General features: G+C 39.4%; 2 protein-coding genes across 4 annotated transcripts in view; both read right to left on the bottom strand.

Annotated features, from left to right (window-relative positions):
- Window positions 1–1,195: 1,195 nt before the first annotated feature.
- LOC117302596 (nociceptin receptor-like) lies at window positions 1,196–2,245 on the bottom strand. The gene has a single exon (XM_033786573.1). The coding sequence runs from the start codon at window positions 2,243–2,245 to the stop codon at window positions 1,196–1,198; it is 1,050 nt and encodes a 349-aa protein (XP_033642464.1).
- Window positions 2,246–10,073: 7,828 nt separating this feature from the next.
- Window positions 10,074–17,664, bottom strand: part of LOC117302160 (GRB10-interacting GYF protein 2-like) — a 30,905-nt gene continuing 23,314 nt past the window's right edge. Inside the window, exons 19-24 of one of the 3 annotated variants that reach the window (XM_033785967.1) lie at window positions 17,109–17,217; window positions 15,825–15,994; window positions 15,351–15,459; window positions 14,051–14,147; window positions 12,239–12,402; window positions 10,074–10,851 (exon numbers count right to left, since the gene is read on the bottom strand). In XM_033785967.1, the coding sequence (XP_033641858.1) occupies window positions 10,609–10,851; window positions 12,239–12,402; window positions 14,051–14,147; window positions 15,351–15,459; window positions 15,825–15,994; window positions 17,109–17,217 (892 nt within the window). In that variant the 3' untranslated portion in view covers window positions 10,074–10,608. Of the gene's footprint in view, window positions 10,947–12,238; window positions 12,403–14,050; window positions 14,148–15,350; window positions 15,460–15,824; window positions 15,995–17,108; window positions 17,218–17,664 lie in introns of all 3 variants that reach the window. The other 2 variants (XM_033785968.1, XM_033785969.1) reach the window with 2 other exon arrangements.

The following is a 17,664-nucleotide window of genomic DNA, read 5'->3' as shown; positions in this document are numbered from 1 at the left end:
CAGTAAACATTATCTTATCTACATCTTGAGAGACCATAGCGGCCACTATACACCTCTCTTAATACTTATGCATGACGTCATAATTCTTACCCAAAATGAGGCTATGGGCGCACGTTCCCCATCACTTGCAGTGGCTGTGCCCATCGCCTCGTTTTGAGTTAGCATTGTGACGTACCTCATGCATAAGAGAGGCGTATAGCAGCATATGATAGAATATGACAGCATTAAAGACACTGAGGTTGGGTAATAATAATTATTGTCAAAGCCCCAGTATTCTCACTAGGTGTATCTCAACATGATGCACAAAATAACAAACCTGAAATGAACATTTGAACTCAAATGGTCGTTTAAAGGCAGTGGACACTGTTGGTAATTGTCAAAGACTAGCCTTCACAGTTGGTGTATCTCAACATATGCATAAAATAACAAACCTGTGAAAATTTGAGCACAATCAGTCATCGAACTTGCGAGATAATAATGAAAGGAAAAGAACACCCTTGTCACTCAAAGGTGTGTGCTTTTAGATGGTTGATTTCGAGACCTCAAGTTCTAAATCTGAGGTCTCGACATCAAATTCGTGGAAAATTACTTCTTTCTCGAAAACTATGGCACTTCAGAGGGTGCCGTTTCTCACAATGTTTTATACCATCAACCTCTCCCTATTACTCGTCACCAAGAAAGGTTTTAACTAATAATTATTTTGAGTAATTACCAATAGTGACCACTGCCTTTAAGTGAAGGTCATGTCAAAAATTGACATTTCCAAATCAATGATGTTCCGAGTGGTAAACCTGAGCTAGCAATTCCAGTCATCACATACAATTTGATTCATTTTCTTTTTGGTGGTATTTTTGTTTGTATGGTGACGAAAACCAATTATGTGTCAATTCAAAACCCGCAGTTTTTTGCAGCGCATCTACTCGATCACAGGTGCCGTAAATTTTGAGAAAAATTAGGCATGAGGGGTTCCATGGTCAAATGAGTTTTTCCAATAGTTGGTAAAAAAAAACGTAGCCTTGGCGACCTTACACGTTTGTATAATAATAACTCGCAACTATATTTTGAAATGAAACTACAGGTTGAGTTGTACACAATCTACATTCGGATTGAAACAATGAAACGGTTCCAGAAAACAAATGTAAACTTCGCCTTTAAAAATGTCCATCTGTTAAGGTACGTGGAAGCTGTCTTTCTTTCATGCGTTAATGTTACCGGTACCAGAAAGAGCAGGCCCAGAAACAGTGCTTTGAACAGTATTGTTTCTCATCGTCGACCCGTCATCAGTGGTGCCCACTTGGTTCCCTCTTGCCCCGCCGCAGATCATCTTCTTAACCTGCTTCTGGAAACGTTCATAAGTAAAGCAGTAGATAAAAGGGTTGACACAGACGTTCACAACAACGAAAGCGTTGAGTGCTTGGTACATGGTGCTGTTGACGAAGTTGTTGTTCAGGCCAAGATTGTAGAGGATGTAGTTGATCTCGGCCGGCGTCCAACAGATGACGAAGCAGACAGCCACCAGAAACAGCGTCTTGGTGACGTTCTTGTTGGCTTTGGAGAGCATGTTCCGAGCGTCTTGGTTGTTATCCCCGACCCTGGCTTTAGATCGGTGGTGAAGCTCCGAGATGATCTTGCTGTACGCGAAGATGATGATCCCGATCGGAATGACAAGATCCTTGACGAAGATGAAGACACCCCAGATGGCCTGGACCGTCGCATTGGGCCAGGAGACATCACACGCCCCGTCGACTTGGTACGCCAGGACGAGGTTATGAAACTCGGACACCCAGCCGCATATCCAAGCAGATGCCATGATCAGCTTCAGACGCCGTGTGGAGAACACATTCCGGTGTTTGACCGACTGGCACGTTGCGAAGTACCGCTCTGTCGAGATGGCGACCAAGTTGTACGTGGACGTGACGAGCATGCCGTACTGGACCCACTCCGACCACCAGAGATTGCAGTAGAGTGAGCCGATGAGGTTTCCGGGTACAACCGCTGGTGGTGATACCGCGAGAAATCGCCGCATGAGGAACATAACTGACGACAGGCAATCCACGAGGGACTGGTGAATGATGAGCTTATTGGTCGAGGAGTTGAAAACATTATGATATCTCAACATGACCAGACAGACAAATGCATTGCCCATCAACCCGATTGTGCCAATGGCTACGTTGACGTAAAAAGCTGTTTCGCCAGAGTCGTCTGCGGGCTCAGCTGTATGCGTGGTTGGTGTAGATGACTCCATTGCTAAGCCGAACAGCGTCAACTTTAAGATGGGGACAAATAAAGCACTGCTCAGTTTGAACCTCGGTGGTGCGGTTTTATTCCGACCCGTCCATGGAGCAATCTGTGTCACTATATATAAGTCACCTTATAGAAGCACGTGACTCTCTTAAAGGACGACTACGTGCTGCAGCGAGGCCTCCTCTCTTGTATGTCCTCATCATTCTTTGCCTTGGATTGTATATTAAGTTAACTTCTAAACCACTCAAAAAACATTTTAAAAATCCCATTTACTGTGATTACAAGTCCAAGTCGACTTTTTTTTTTTTTTTTTTTTTAGAGCGAGGCATCAAGATGGTTGGGAAATATTCAATCAAACGAGAAACTGTACGGGTCAGATGGTACTCTATTTTTAATTTACCCACCCCCACTCTTTTCCTCTGTCTTTCAAAGTAAATGACATTTCCCACAGAATTACTAAACGTAAAAGCCCCCATTCGTTTAAATTTCAGTTATGTGAGGTTTCAAAAATTATGTGGGGTTTAAAACAAAATCGATGTTTTTTTGTACATGGTGAAAAAAACTTATTTTTTTAGTGCGTATGTTTGTATAAACATGTTTTTTTAGACACGCGAACCCCCCCAAAATTCACTGTATAATTATAATTTACATGTTTAAATAATTGTGTTTTTTTATTATTAATATTTATAATATTCTACTTGTCATGATGAGTCCGATAACTTCATTAATTAAAGACTCTGGACACCTTTAGTGTTGTCAAAGACCAATCTTCTCACTTGCTGTATCCCAACATGAGCACAAAATAACAAACATGGGAAAATATGAACTCAATTGGTCGTCGGAGTTGCGAGATAATAACGGAATAAAAACACCCTTGTCACACGAAGTTTTTTTTGTACCTAAATTAATTTTTACTATTTTTGTCTGTTGACAAAGTTACAGTTTTATGGATGTTAACAAAATACACGCTTTGTTGTGTGATTGAGGACTCTATTGCCCAATTACAAGAAAACATCGGTCTACAATAACCGAAGTTTCTCAAAGTTGGCGTACAAAAACGTGCTCTCAGAAAAAATCAAAAGAGTATTTCTAAATTCCACTTTATTTATCCAGATTTTAAAAAAATGGTTGGTAATTTGATTAGTCATGACCTCGTAGTGAGAAGTTTTACTTTTATTTAACTACGTGTCATTTTGAAGATGACATTTCAATAGACACAAAATGTGAAGTTTTAAAATTGTGAATTCTTCCCCAAAGTAACGTAGGAGTGAAGGTTGGTTGGATTATTCTTAATTAACGATCTTAATCACAACTTCTTCATGGATATATCATAGTGAATTAGACATTATTTACAGTGAGTTTGTGCATGCAAAGTTGCTATATTATCAAATTATAAAAACTTGTGTGCTCTTTGTTATCTTGTTATATTAGAACAAGTACGGCCTAACGAGGTACCAACTTCGTGGTCATAGCGATCCCTCTAGGCCTAAATATATCTTCCCATATAGCGCAAAAATCAGACGTAAAATGAACTGACTTTCGTAAAATTAAACAAATTAAGAAAGGGCTTGGGTCCGAACGTGTCACGGCAGACATAACATTGGTTTTCCCGCCGTTAATTGGCGCATTGTGCGGGGGGCTCAAAACACAAAGACCTTGACGTTCGAAACAGATAGCATCAAAGAACCGTTACACATCAGCGTTTTGGTGAACAGATCACGACCACTTTCCAAATGAGTTTACACTCAAAACACAAGTAAAACACACCCTGCAAGGCGCTCGACACTATTGGTAATATACTTTAAGGCAGTGGACACTATTGGTAAATACTCAAATTAATTATTAGCATAAAACCTTACTTGGTAACGAGTAATAGGGAGAGGTTAATTGTATAAAACATTGTGAGAAACGGCTCCCTCTGAAGTGATGTAGTTTTCGAGAAAATAGTAATTATTGTCCACGAATTTGATTTCGAGACCTCAGATTTAGAATTTGAGGTCTCGAAATCAAGCATCAGAAAGCACACAACTCCGTATGACAAGGGTGTTTTTTCTTTCATTATTATCTCGCAACTTCGATGACCGATTGAGATCAAATTTTCACAGGTTTGATATTTTTTGCATATGATGAGATACAACAAGTGAGAAGACTGGTCTTTGAAAATTACCAATAGTGTCCACTGTCTTTAAAGTATTGTTAGCATAAAACCTTACTTGGTAACGTGCAATAGAGAGCTACTATTAGTATAAAACATTGTGAGAAACGGCTCCCTCTGAAGAAAGGTAGTTTTTATAAAAGAGGTAATTTCGAACTCAAAATATTAAAAGAAAAACTTTCGTATTATGTACAGACGTATTATTTAAACAATTTATTGAAACAACTCTCCATTTCATTTAACACATCCATCAGATAAACAATAAAGTCCATTATTTTCTAAGATAGTCAAGAGGAATTTGCTGCGGTTGTTCGAGATAAATTCTATCTAAGACCTCCTTTTCCGCGATCCTTTTAGTCATTGTGTAAACCCTCACCCTACGGCCAGACATGTTAAATCCATTGGGCACTTTCGGAACAGAAAAAATAAAATAAAAGTTCACAGATTTACAAATAACTTACAGGGTTTACAGAAGGTAATGGTGAAAGACTTCTCTTGAAATATTATTCCATGAAATGCTTCACTTTTTGAGAAAACATTAAAACAATATAAATTCTCGATATCGAGAATTACGGATTTATTTTAAACAGTTTGCGAAAACAAGGGTGGGTTTTCCCGTTATTTTCTCCCGACTCCGATGACCAATTGAGCCTAAACTTTCACAGGTTTGTTGTTTTGTATAGTTGTGATACACGAAGTGTGGGCCTTGGACAATACTGTTTACCGTAAGTATCCCATGGCTTTAATGTCTAATAACAAGAAAGCAATTACAGTCGAATCTTGAAGTGGGTACCGGTACTCCATCAAACTCTAAGGCATTTCATGTTATTTCTACCTCTTTGGTTGTATTAAATTATCTGGTTTGAGATGCGTCAATGCTCTCAGAAGAAATTGCCTAAACTATTCGCTGTCCTTTTCTTCCAAACGATTGCACAGGTTAGTATTTTATCAAATCTTGTTGTGTAACATCACAGATTTCTTAAGTGGTTTTTTTTTCGCACAATTTTTAATTTACCGCCTGAACAAATTGTATTATTATTATTATAAATGTTAGTGGCATGTCTGATGCGACCTTGGATAGGAACAAGGAGAACATCAGGAGAACAAAGCATTTTCAGTTGCAGGCCCTAGGATGTGGAATTCCATTCAACACTCCATCACAAGTTCTAGCTTTGTTACCATCTTGAAAAGGTCTCTGAAAACATTCTTTTTCAATCAGTAAATCTCGCCTTGCTTGGCCTGCAGTTCAAGTCAAAGAGAGACCGGCTTTTTCCGGGACTTTCTTGGCTAATTAATGCTGCAGGCTTCGTCTAGTCGTGGTTTTCCTCCTGTTTTTTAATTTTATTATTGCATTTTTCCTGTCATTCTCTGAGCGCTTTGCAAGCTTAGCAAAAGGCACTATTGTTATTAGTAATTATCTATCTATTGTCCAGTCTCACTCATGCATAATGTCAATGTCCCTTTTGTTTGTTAGTGCTCGTTTTGTGTAAATTGTCCTCGTCTTTAAGGGAAGAGGGAACACAAGCTTTTGCTTCTTCTTTTTCCTACATGTTAACGTAAAGCTATTTTCTATTTATTTTATTGTTCATTAACTGGATTAAGTTTTCCTTAGTACAAGTTATTAAATGTTTTCTGAACAACGTTATTACACTGTATTGATTGATGTTGACATGAAATAAATGTATCTGAAATGAAATTATTATTATTATTACTTAACACAATAAACAAGACAACAACGACATAGTATTCTTCAAAGTGTTTGACTTTAATGTGTCTTAAATTTGCTTTTTGTTTATGTACACGTACATTTATTTAAACAATTGGACCATCTGTCCATTTCTTTATAACATATCCATATCAGATAAACATAATAAACATAATAAACATGGTTTTGTTGTAGTATTTATATACGCATGAATTAACACAACCTGGTGTATGCATGGTATAGGCAAACTGTATATGACTGCGGCAGCCATTTTGTCAAATACCTCCCAAAAAGTGTATTCCCAGAGCCCTCTACTGGTTAAGACAATGTGGTGGCATCCAGGAACCAGACTGCCATCAAATGCACATCATTTATCATTGCAAAGTAGGGTCTATTTTAGCAATTAACTCTTGCACAGAAACTTCAATCAAGGATACCATTTTGGTTTTCTTTTCGGTTTGGTGGAAATCGGTTTGGGGCAAACTCGGACAAGGACTGCAAAAACAACCCCAAATGATTCTTTATGGTTGAGCCGCTCGATATTGTGCTTGAACTAAAAAATATAGCACAATAACAACGGAGGAACAACAAAAGTAATAATACAAATAAACCAAGGCAAATTACCAAAAGCTGCAGGAACAAAAAATCAACCAGACACAAATCTGATTGATACTGACAATAGACCCTTCCCATGAAATATGTAAATTGCACATAGCGCTTGCGCACTAACGTTTTGGTTGGCAAAAAGGGGGAACATCAGGCTGTTTTGTACACAGCTAATGCGCGTCTGCTTAGTGCACAACTCTATCGTGTTTGCCAACCAACATGGTCTGTACGCACGCGTGAATGTAATTAGCATATTTCATGGGTAGGGTCCATAAAAATTAGCTGAACTAACTGTTAAGAAACCAATGAACAGCCAAACTAGCATTTTGATCTGCAGTATTTGGAAGTCTTGATTAGCGACCTTGAATTTGTATTAATTGTCGGTAGACATAGAGTGGTTTTGGTGACCCCAACTAAAGCCCAACCGACTCAACAAGTCCAACAGACTCATACCATTACAATGTAAAGTCCGGTTTGTACTTCCTGCGAATGCAATACAAATTTTGACGTCACAAATTCAAATTCGCAACAAATAGTTTGGTGTTTACCTCCTGCGTAATATGCGAAAACAGAGCTGTGACATTGAAACGAGGTCGCATTTGCAGGAAGTATGAACCGGGCTTAAAGACACTGGACACTATTTGGTAATTGCCAAAGACCAGTCTTCTCACAAGTGGTGTGTCTCAACACATGCATGAAATAACAAACCTGTGAAAAGTTGCAAGATATTAATGAAAGAAAAAAACACCCTTGTCGCACCATGGTCACATGAAGTTGCGTGCTTTTAGATGTTTGCTTTGGAGACCTTGAATTCTAAATCTGAGGTTTCGAAATCAAATTTGTGGAAAATTACTTCTTTCTCAAACTATGTTACTTCAGAGGGAGCCGTTTCTCACAATGTTTTATACTTCCAACAGCTCCCCATTCCTCGTAACCAAGTAGGTTTTTATGCCAATAATTATTTTGAGTAATTACCAATAGTGTCCACTGCCTTTAAATGCGGGGTGCTCCATGCCAAAACCAAAAACAATCCTGACCAGACTGGATTCACTTTCTCATCATCAAACGTATGAGAGATTTCAAATAACACCTAATTGTACCGATGTGTGTCAGCACTGTATACACAGTACTTTCCCGACTTCTATGAAAACAAAAAAAGGATTCGAACTGCTTCTAGCTACCAGGCAACCTCGGTAGTCTAGTTGGCAAGACACTGCTCTAGCATTGCAAGGGTCATGGGTTCGAATCCCACTCAAGTAATATGCCTGTGGGTTTTTTCCACAGGACTCGGGAAAAGTACCGAGTATACAGTGCTGACACACATATGTGTATTGGTAAAAACCAAAATTAATATTAAATGCAATTTCACATTTTTGAGAAATGCTTGAATTTAGCATGGGCACCACATTATAGACTAGCAAGCCGACAATGTGTACACTTATTTATGTATAACACTTTCAGGAAATGGACATTAAATGTTCATTTCCTCAAAGTGTTCAGCATAAATTTGAATATTCATTTTTTTTTTGCGTAACAAATAGTGATAATGTGTGCTACACAATCCAAAGCCTCAATCAGGAGATCTCAAGTTCAAATATGCATTAGACTTGCACTTCAGTCTACTCATAGCAAAGCCATTCACCACAATGGCAGACCAGGGTACTGTTTTTTGCATAAAATCCCCCCCCCCCAACAAAAATAAAAAAATAAATAAATAAAAAAATGTCAGCTCACCGCGAAATGCCTTCACGCATCCTTCAGCAACAGAATGAGCTTGTATAATTATTCATAATAAGCCACACCCATTTTCTTTGGAAATACTGAATATGTAAATAAAGTCTCTTCTTTTTTTATTAACATCACCCTATGGCAGTGCAGGTGTGAAACTCCTATGTGCACTTTTCTTTAAAAAAAACCAGAAACTCTTCCAAAACAATAAAAATGAGGATTTTCTATTCCTCTTGGCGGGTGAACATCTGCATTTGCTTTATCAAGCAGAAATAACTACCAATTGAGTTGTGATGACTCGTATGGTAGAACAGCAAGATATTGAGGTCCGCCATTTTTGTTACGAATTCTCTCTGAATTCTCTTATAACACTTTGGTGTTTCTGTTTTTTTTTTGTCTGGGCACACGAGAGGAACCTGGAATTGCCATAGGGTACTGTATATTATAAGGAACAGACGTAAAGGAACAGTTTTATACAAACAATATAGAATGGGTGTGTTAAGCACAACGTTAAGTTTTTTTTTTTGAGGGGAGATCCAGAAAAGAAGGACAATTTATTGTTGACTTTTTTTTTTTTTTTCAAAGTGCTACCCAAAATCCAGCCCCAGAATTTCATGCGGTTCAAACAGCTCTACCATGATGGAAATGTGTTAAGTTTCTTTGCTTAAAAATATTCGGAGGACGGGTCAAAATTGATAAAAAAAAATTGTTTGATCTGTTCAAATCAAAAGGGATATTTACAATCAATTAGGCAAAAGTTCTTTTTCTTTGCTGGTATAAATTTACCCCAAATTTTCCCCACATCAATTTTCATTCAATAACCATGAAACGGGAGTTGGTGGATTTCCTAAAAATTTGGGTTTTATCAAAATTTGAAAGTTTGTCTTTAAACGTCACCCAGGTGTCACACACTGGTATATTAATATAAAGGGGTAAATTGAACGTTAGCAATAGCTGACAATATTCTGTTTGGTTGGTGAAATTTTGGGGCTAACTAATCGAGCCAATTGTAGAATCAAAAAATGTGCAATAAGGCACCTAGCATTCCAAGTTAAACATCAACAAAGGAAAAACAAAAAAAATAGATGAGAAGAAAATTTAGGTTTTATTCTTGAGAAATATGTTTAGATCCGTAACAAAGATCTTGGCTTTGGCTAAACCACTGCATACAGTATCATTATGTCAATTCGCCGCCAAAGTCAGACTTAATTTTTTTCCCCCGAGGTCACATTCACTTGGCCTTGGTTCAAACCCCTTCTATAACAACCAAGTTTAATCATTCACTCAACAGGGTACACCCTGTAGGCCAGGAATTGGCCTCAGTGCCCTTAAAAAAGTTTCCCACAGACTTTAAGATTTTCAAAAGGAAGTGCCCTTTTCAAAATTAAAATGGCCTTGCCCTCTGAAAAATGAAATTCCAGTCCTGACCCTGCCCCATTAATACCAAAATCTGGCAAAGATAACGGTAGCATATGTTGAATTGCTTTGCAGCTGGGCCCAAAAATTTGCTTAGCATGAAATTTCTTCCTTGGTAAAAACAGGATTACCAAATGCTCATTTGTTGCATATTGCTTGATACTGGTTTTCAGCTGTTTGCTAAATCCTAAAAATAACATGGAAATTTGGTTGGTAATCCTGTTTTTACCGAGGAAGAAATTTCATGCTAAGCAAGTTTTTGTGCTTACAGGCTTTATGAAGTTGGGCCCAGGTTGTTTATCGTACTTGTGAATGTAGTTTACGCTGATTATAGTATGTCACCGTTTGTGTGTAGCGAGCGTTATTCATGGACCAGTTGATTTGGTTGCAGTTCAGTGACCTGGGGATGACATCATGACCACGGCGGCGAAGACTACACAACAGCTACAGCAGAAGCCAAAACCAAAGACCTCTCAGGACAAATCCTTAAGTCATACTTAAGACCAAAAATAAAGCAAAGTTTGACGCCCTAAATTTACAACAAATGATTTTGTTTCAAATAGATGTTTGAAATAGACTTTAACCAATGAAAACTCATTTGTGCAACTTACCATTTTGTGGGACGTCACAAGTTTGCTCCACATTTGAGTTTGTGCAAAGAAGTATGAGCTGGTTTTTGTTAATGATTCGGTTTTAATACAAAGTCATCCGATCAAGCAGTTCATTGCTGCCAGGGGGGTCGAAAGGTCAAAGGTCACTTATCCAATGTCTGTATCTCTCCCATGTTGATGCGGTCTGCAGTGTTCACGCTGAAACCCAAGACGCTCCGATCCAGACGTTGCATCTTCTTCTTTTTCTTGTTGTTGTGGCCGGTTGTCATGCTGTTGCCGTGGCGATCCTCCTCGTCCCCGTCGTCGTTATCCACCTCCCAGTCCGGCAGGTTAGCGCTTCCGTTGTTGTGCATCCCACCGCTGCCACCGCCACCCCAGGCAATTCCCTACCAAAAGACATAGACAGAGATGTGTGGCCATTTTGGAGTCAAGGTTGTAGTCATCGGATTTCGAGTCCTGGAAAAGCGCGGATTCCTTGCATCTGTCGACAGCAAAGCGGTGGCAACCACAATGCTTTTAGAAACGTGGGACTGACTTATGGCTTGCCAGGGCAAGGGGCAGGTTCAATTATAATTTTTGTTTTTGTTTGTTTACAGAAATACATGTAATGTTTACAGGGGATTGGGGAGCAATATTAAAATCAGTAAAGGTCAAAATCAAAATTAGTTTTCATTCTTTTACACATTAACAATCAAGATTGGTTTGACAGTTTCTGTTTCCATTTGTTTCAGTTTTTTTTTTTTTTAAGAAGTCAACAGAGAGAAAAAGACCTGGTCTTTTTTTAGACACAAGTCTTAAACGACCCATAAAATAATGAACAATATTAAAAGAATTCCTTTAATTTTTTGCAACAACAGGATATGACAGGTACACTGCGTACTAAGTTGGATCTTTCAATTTGAAACTTTTCAGGACGCTAGGTGACAGCAGACTAATGAGGTATATCGGAACTTTGGTCTTTGGTTTGAGGTTGCGGGTGATGTGTAAACACGCCTGAACATTTCAGTGTGTAGTGGCACCGTGCATGCACTAACGGTGTGCCCTACAACATGTATACAAAGAAGGAAAAAGTCTTTCCCATATACAGGCAACTTAGGTTCTTGGAGAAAAGTAGGACAATTTCACAGAGCACAAGGCCCGACCTACATGTACCGATGTAGGGTAAAGGTAAGAAAAATATCCCGTTTACGTTTACTGGGGATTAATGCGCATTCCCCGATTGTCGGTTAAACGAGGACCACGAGGAACCGATCGGCTGCCACCATTATTTACCTTTCATACAGGCACATAAGATTTAAGTCTGCGATTTTCAAGCATGCCAAGCAAATGGCTGTCCCTGACATGGAACAAAAAACACAATTTCCACCCAGTGCATGTGTCAGCTTTAATTGGTCAAGTAATTGTTTCAACACACACACACACAAAAAAAAAATTATTTCAGAAGTTCCAAAAGATAATTCCGTGAGTCAGCACAAAAATAGTTTCTCAACCCCTGGTAGAAATTTGTTAAATACACTAAACCATGATGCTTCTGTCCTCCGGATGGGACGTAAAGCAGTTGGTCCCGAGAGTTGTGTAACGCACGTAAAAGAACCTACTGCACTTGACGATAAGAGAAGGGGGTTCGCACCCTGGTAAGCCATTACATTGTGCTATGTATAAGGAAAAGGTCTCATAAGTCAAACGTAGTCCCACATACCGTGCAGGAAACTACTAAATGTTGAAGCGCCTTGAAATTTAAACATTTTTTTTAAAAACAAATCAAGGACTCACCATCTCTTGTTGCTTCCTCTGCTTCTCCTTGAAGCGGCTGCGACGCTCCAGAAACTGGCGAGCAAACTCGCTGCTCTCTCTTGTCTCCCCAAGATACATCTTGACGTAGTCGTGAACCTCGTACGGCGACTCTACGTCTTGTAGGAATGATATGAACGTGGGGACTAGAATAGAAGGGGGGAAGGAGGAATGGGAGAAATAAATTAGAATAGCTGCTGTAGTATACTATATCATTCAAACCTGTGCTCAATTTCAAAAAGCCTGTAAGCACAAAAACTTGCTTAGCACAACAACACAAAATTTCGACCAGAACAGCATGCTACATGGAGGCCGCGAAGGCCATGACCTTTGTTGCCCCGGTCGTGGCCTTGGGGGCCCTTTACATTTTCCAATAAAATAATTTCTCAACCCCTGGTAGAAATTTGTTAAAATACACTAAACCATGATGCTTCTGTCCTTCGGTTGGGACGTAAAGCAGTTGGTCCCGAGAGTTGTGTAACGCACGCACAACTCTATTTTCTCTTCCAATAAACTTTAAGATTTTCAACTGGAAGTGCCCTTTTGCAAAATGAAAATGGCCATGGCCTTCTCAAATAAGAAATTCCAGGCCTGAGTTACTATTGCTGGCGGCTGGTACCCCAATCTTATCTTGCTCATCCAAGAAATTTTGCCAAGCAGCGCAAGTAATTTTGCCAAGCAGAATCTTCTGCTTAACATCTTTATAAAGTTGGGCCCAGGCATGATATTCGGCCCTTGGAAGAAAGGTAGGAAAACTGTATAGGTTGCAATGGATGCCATCTTTACGGGCAAGTTACATTTCGTCGTGCAGGTGCGCCAAGTGCTCAATTTATTATCACAGTCGAATTGATCACTAACCAATCATGCAGAAAATAAAAGTTACATGTAAAGCAACAGTGATTTGTTGCGTGTTCAAAGGTATTTATTCATCTTCTGAGGCCCCGTTCATACTTCCTGGGAATGCGAATGCGATGCGAACTTGACGTCACAACTCTATTTTCTCTGTGATATTCGCAGGAGAGTTGAGCACAGCTAAACTGCTGCAAATTTATTCGTTGCGAATTTGTGACGTCAACATTCGTATCGCATTCGCAGGAAGTATGAACTGGGCATTAGACAGTTCAGGTATTTCACATGGAAATATTTCTCAGGAGGATCGGTTCTGGAATGAACTATATAATCAGTGACCTTTCAGATTGAAACACGATTGTTTTTCTTATGATATTTACTATTCATAAATACCTCAGACAGTTTCGCTGTTCCTATTGGTGGAGAGCGCGTCACGTGGGTGTGTATAAACCTGTGTTTATGACCGGTAAAAAGTGTTAATTCATAGGCGTGACACGCGACCTTGCACCTGTGCTTACAAGACTGTTTCCTTATTCCTAGTGGTCGAGAGCAACAGCTGAAACAGTTGTGCCACATCACGCGATACGCGCGACGCGCAAAGCATTCCCCTTTAAGGAGTTGTTTACGCGAGGGCGGCAGAGGGCTCTACCATTTCATAGCTGGAGGGGTGTTGTGTTGAAAGAAATCATTCAATTATAATTGTTTCATTTATTTTACTTTTTGACCAAAAAGTGATGATGTTTTTGACCGTAAAGATATTTATGAATGGGAATCAAAGTGAGTTGAATCGGTTTTCAACTAGTGGTTTAAACCTCATCTCGGTAAAATTATCAAGAACCAGGCCTCGTTGGGATTAAACCACTAGTTGAAAACCTCTTCACCACACATTGATTCCCTTATTTATGTTCTGTCTTGAATACATAAATTGAATTGTTTGAAACTTACTGTCCACCGAGGTGGCTAGTCCCTGCAGCATGTACTCGCACCACTGGGTGAACTCATCTGAAGCTGAGCTATTCTGAAACAACTTGCGGACATTCTCCTGCGATAAGGGGAAAAAAAAAAGAAAGGTAAAACAAATAAATCATAGTGTCTACATGTACATAAGCTAAGCTTGGGCGATATCGATTTATTTTATTTACGATATATCGCCGACAATATATCGCGATATTCGATATAATCGCGATTAATGAAATTTGACATCATCAGTCTTAAAACTCCAAGTGAAAGTTGTAGAAGAGACAGTCCTAGCATAAGAGAGGTGTTCTAATGACCTATTCTTCTGGTTTTACTCCAAACCTATGGGGTGCAAGATGTCTCAGCTAGCAAATACATCACGATATTTAATCGATATATCGATATATCGCGATTATCGCGATATATCGCGATATATCGATATTTCAATTAAAACCAAATCCATCCGATATTGAAATCGTGTCCAAATTAATATCGCGATATTCGATAATATCGTGATATCGCCCAAGCTTAACATAAGCCAGAAGCAATTGCCCCCTTGTACCATCTCACACCTGGCTATTGTCTGCCGCGCTTGCATACTCCTGAACCTGCAGCCAATTTCACAAAATACTAGGATTAATCCTGTCTCTAGTGAGGATGAGTAACTTTTTCCTAACTTAAGGTTTAAATGCTACAGTGCAGGGCTGGGACTCGTCCTAAGTCCTAAGATTAATCCTAAGTTAGGAAGAGTTTGGTGAAAATCGACGGCGGGCCAATTTCATAGAGCTGCTTAAAGCAGAATACAATGCTTTACAATTGTCTGTTATATTAATTTTGTTTTTTACCCTCACACCGATGTGCGTAAGCACTGTATACTCGGTACTTTCCCGAGTTCTGTGAAAACAACTAACAGGCATCATATTCTTTGAGTAGTGTCTTACCAACTAGACCACCGAGATTGCCCAACAGCTAGAGGCGGTTGGAGCAGTTGTTAGGCAGAAAAGAACAGAATACCAGTCACAAATTGTACATGTTTTATTGTAATGTGGCTGGTAACCTTATTCTTGTAAGCATAACTTTGTTGTGCTTAGCTACTTTGTGTGCTTAAGCAGCTCTATGAAATTGTGCCTCGGGCTTGCAATGTACTACAAATAGCCGCAGTCTAAAGCATATCCTGAAATTTACAAATTGTTCACAAATTTTCTAAGAGACATTTGATTGGGCTAGTCCTGTCATGGGATTACAACTTGATTTTGTGATTGGCTCTCAGTGTGGGCCGGGATCCTACCTCTTCCTTGGCCACTCTAGACTTAGAGTTTGAGTTGCTTGATTGTTGTCGCTGCAACGGTGTGGACTGCACGGCACTGCGGAGTGACGGAAAGTTGGCATTTGTGCTGCTAAAAAGTTGGACAAGAAAAAGACAGTTTATACAAGATGCATTCTTCAAGGGACAGTTTAAAAAAATTATACTAAACAATGGCATTCCTAGGTTTGCGGTGCTCTCAAGTAAATTCAATCCATGCAAAACAAAACAAGCATCCTCTGAGATTACAATTGGGTGTTTGGTTTTTGCAAAGAGTGGACGATTTTGGCAGTCTTGGGAGTTTCCCAAAGCTTTGTATATTCTTACTTTTTAGACTTTTTGAGTCAAGAGCTTATTTGATCAGGCACACCTAAGTCTTAACACATGGGTGTAAGGTTTAAAAGTTGTGAGGTCTTAGAAAGGTTTAAAAGTTTCTTAGAAAATATTGTATATTCTTACTTTTGAGACTTGAGTCCGGCACTGTTGTTAGCCACAGCATCATCCCAGAAACCAGTTGGTTGGGCTTTGGGCTTTGATTCACCCCAAACACTAGTGCCGTCGCTGCCCCAGTTCAAAGCTGCGTTTGTGTTTGTGCCTCCCCATACAGCGGCTGTACCGAGGGACATCGACTGATAGAGAGAGAGAGAGAGAGAGGGTGAGAGAGAGATAGAAAACACAACATGTATTAACTGAGTATACATCTTTCTCCAAAGGGATGACAGTAGTTGCTTACAGAGTGTCCAGCATGGTCTAGGTGCGGAAGAAGGTTTCACAAAGATATCTACCCACAATCTATAGATCAATCCGACGCGCACCAGGCGCGCAAGTGTTGAGCACCGCGGGCCATTTGCTGCGCTGTCTTCAATGCCTAGATTATGCACAAAGACACCGCAGTTGTTAATTTTTTCAATAGAGGGCGCTACCAATTTTATTTCGCCGGATTGGTCTATAGGTGGATTCCAATATGCGTCATCGGCCGCAATATTTGATGAATTGGCTGATAGTCATGGGCAGTGCCTACACGCGTGCACTTTTCCAGTGTTAATACATCAGAGATGGCAGTCAATGTGGCGTATTGCAACCCATCTATTGGACCACCAGCAGGGCTCGAACTCGGAGAGAAATCACAAGGTTTTAAGGTTATTTGCTTCCACATTAACAAATCTAATACAGGCAATAAGATGTACATGTTCCAAATAATACAGTTTAGCCAGGTAGATATAAATAAACTTTTATGATACTGCAGGGGAGCTCACAAAGATAAGAAGCAAAACTAATAAGCATGAGCCCTAAACAGGTATGTTCCTTGAGCCCAAACCAAACACCCATGTAACACTATTAAACATAGGTTGGGTAAACAGTAGAAATAGCACAAGGTATACCTGACAGATATTAAACTATAAAACAAGCTCGAAACCTAGGCCCAATTTCATGGAGCTGCTTAAGCACAAAATTATGCTTAAGCAAAAAGATCCTTGCTTAGTAAAATTAGATTGCCTGCCAAGACTCCACTCAATTGTTATGCTAAGTAAACAATAGCTAAATACCAGTCACAAGCAATGTTTATGGCATGAAATTTTGGGCAGTAACATGTGTAAAATAAGCAAGCTGTAATCGTGCTTACGCACTTTATTGCTTAAGCAGCTCCACGAAATTAGGCCCGTTCGCAAAACTAGACACAATCAGTGACTTTCTCTTCAAGCCATGATACAGAGAAAAGAAAGTGTGAGAGACTTGTCTTACCACTGGAGTTTTACTCGGTGTTTGCTGTTTGCTTCTCTCGATAAGCTGCCTCTCTTGCTCCTCCTGAATCTCACGCAGTGACTTAGCGGGAGTGGAACTCCCCTTTATCCTAAAGGGAGAAAATTAACAACAAGTTTGTTAAATTTACCGTTGAAAAAGGGCATGCTTACAAGTAGACATGGTGAAGGCTTTAAAGCCATTGGACACTTTTGGTACAGAAAACAAAATAAAAGTTCACAGATTTACAAATAACTTACAGGGTTTACAGAAGGTAGTGGTGAAAGACTTCTCTTGAAATATTAGTCCATGAAATGGTTTACTTTTTGAGAAAACAGTAAAACAATATCAGTTCTCGATATCAAGAATTACGGATTTATTTTAAACACATGTCATGACACGGCGAAACGCGCGGATACAAGGGTGGGTTTCCCGTTATTTTCTCCCGACTCCGATGATCAATTGAGCCTAAATTTTCACAGGTTTGTTATTTTATAAAGAAGTTGTGATACATGAAGTGTGGGCCTTAGACAATACTGTTTACCGAAAGGGTCCAATG

This window comes from Asterias rubens, chromosome 18, assembly GCF_902459465.1.
Source record: "Asterias rubens chromosome 18, eAstRub1.3, whole genome shotgun sequence".
Taxonomy (NCBI): domain Eukaryota; kingdom Metazoa; phylum Echinodermata; class Asteroidea; order Forcipulatida; family Asteriidae; genus Asterias; species Asterias rubens.
The sequence above is the reverse complement of the archived record's forward strand: the minus strand, read 5'-3'. Positions and strand labels throughout refer to the sequence as shown.

Excerpts from the sequence above, each read along its gene's own strand:
- LOC117302596 (XM_033786573.1), bottom strand. The coding sequence starts at position 2,245 with ATGGAGTCATCTACACCAACCACGCATACAGCTGAGCCCGCAGACGAC.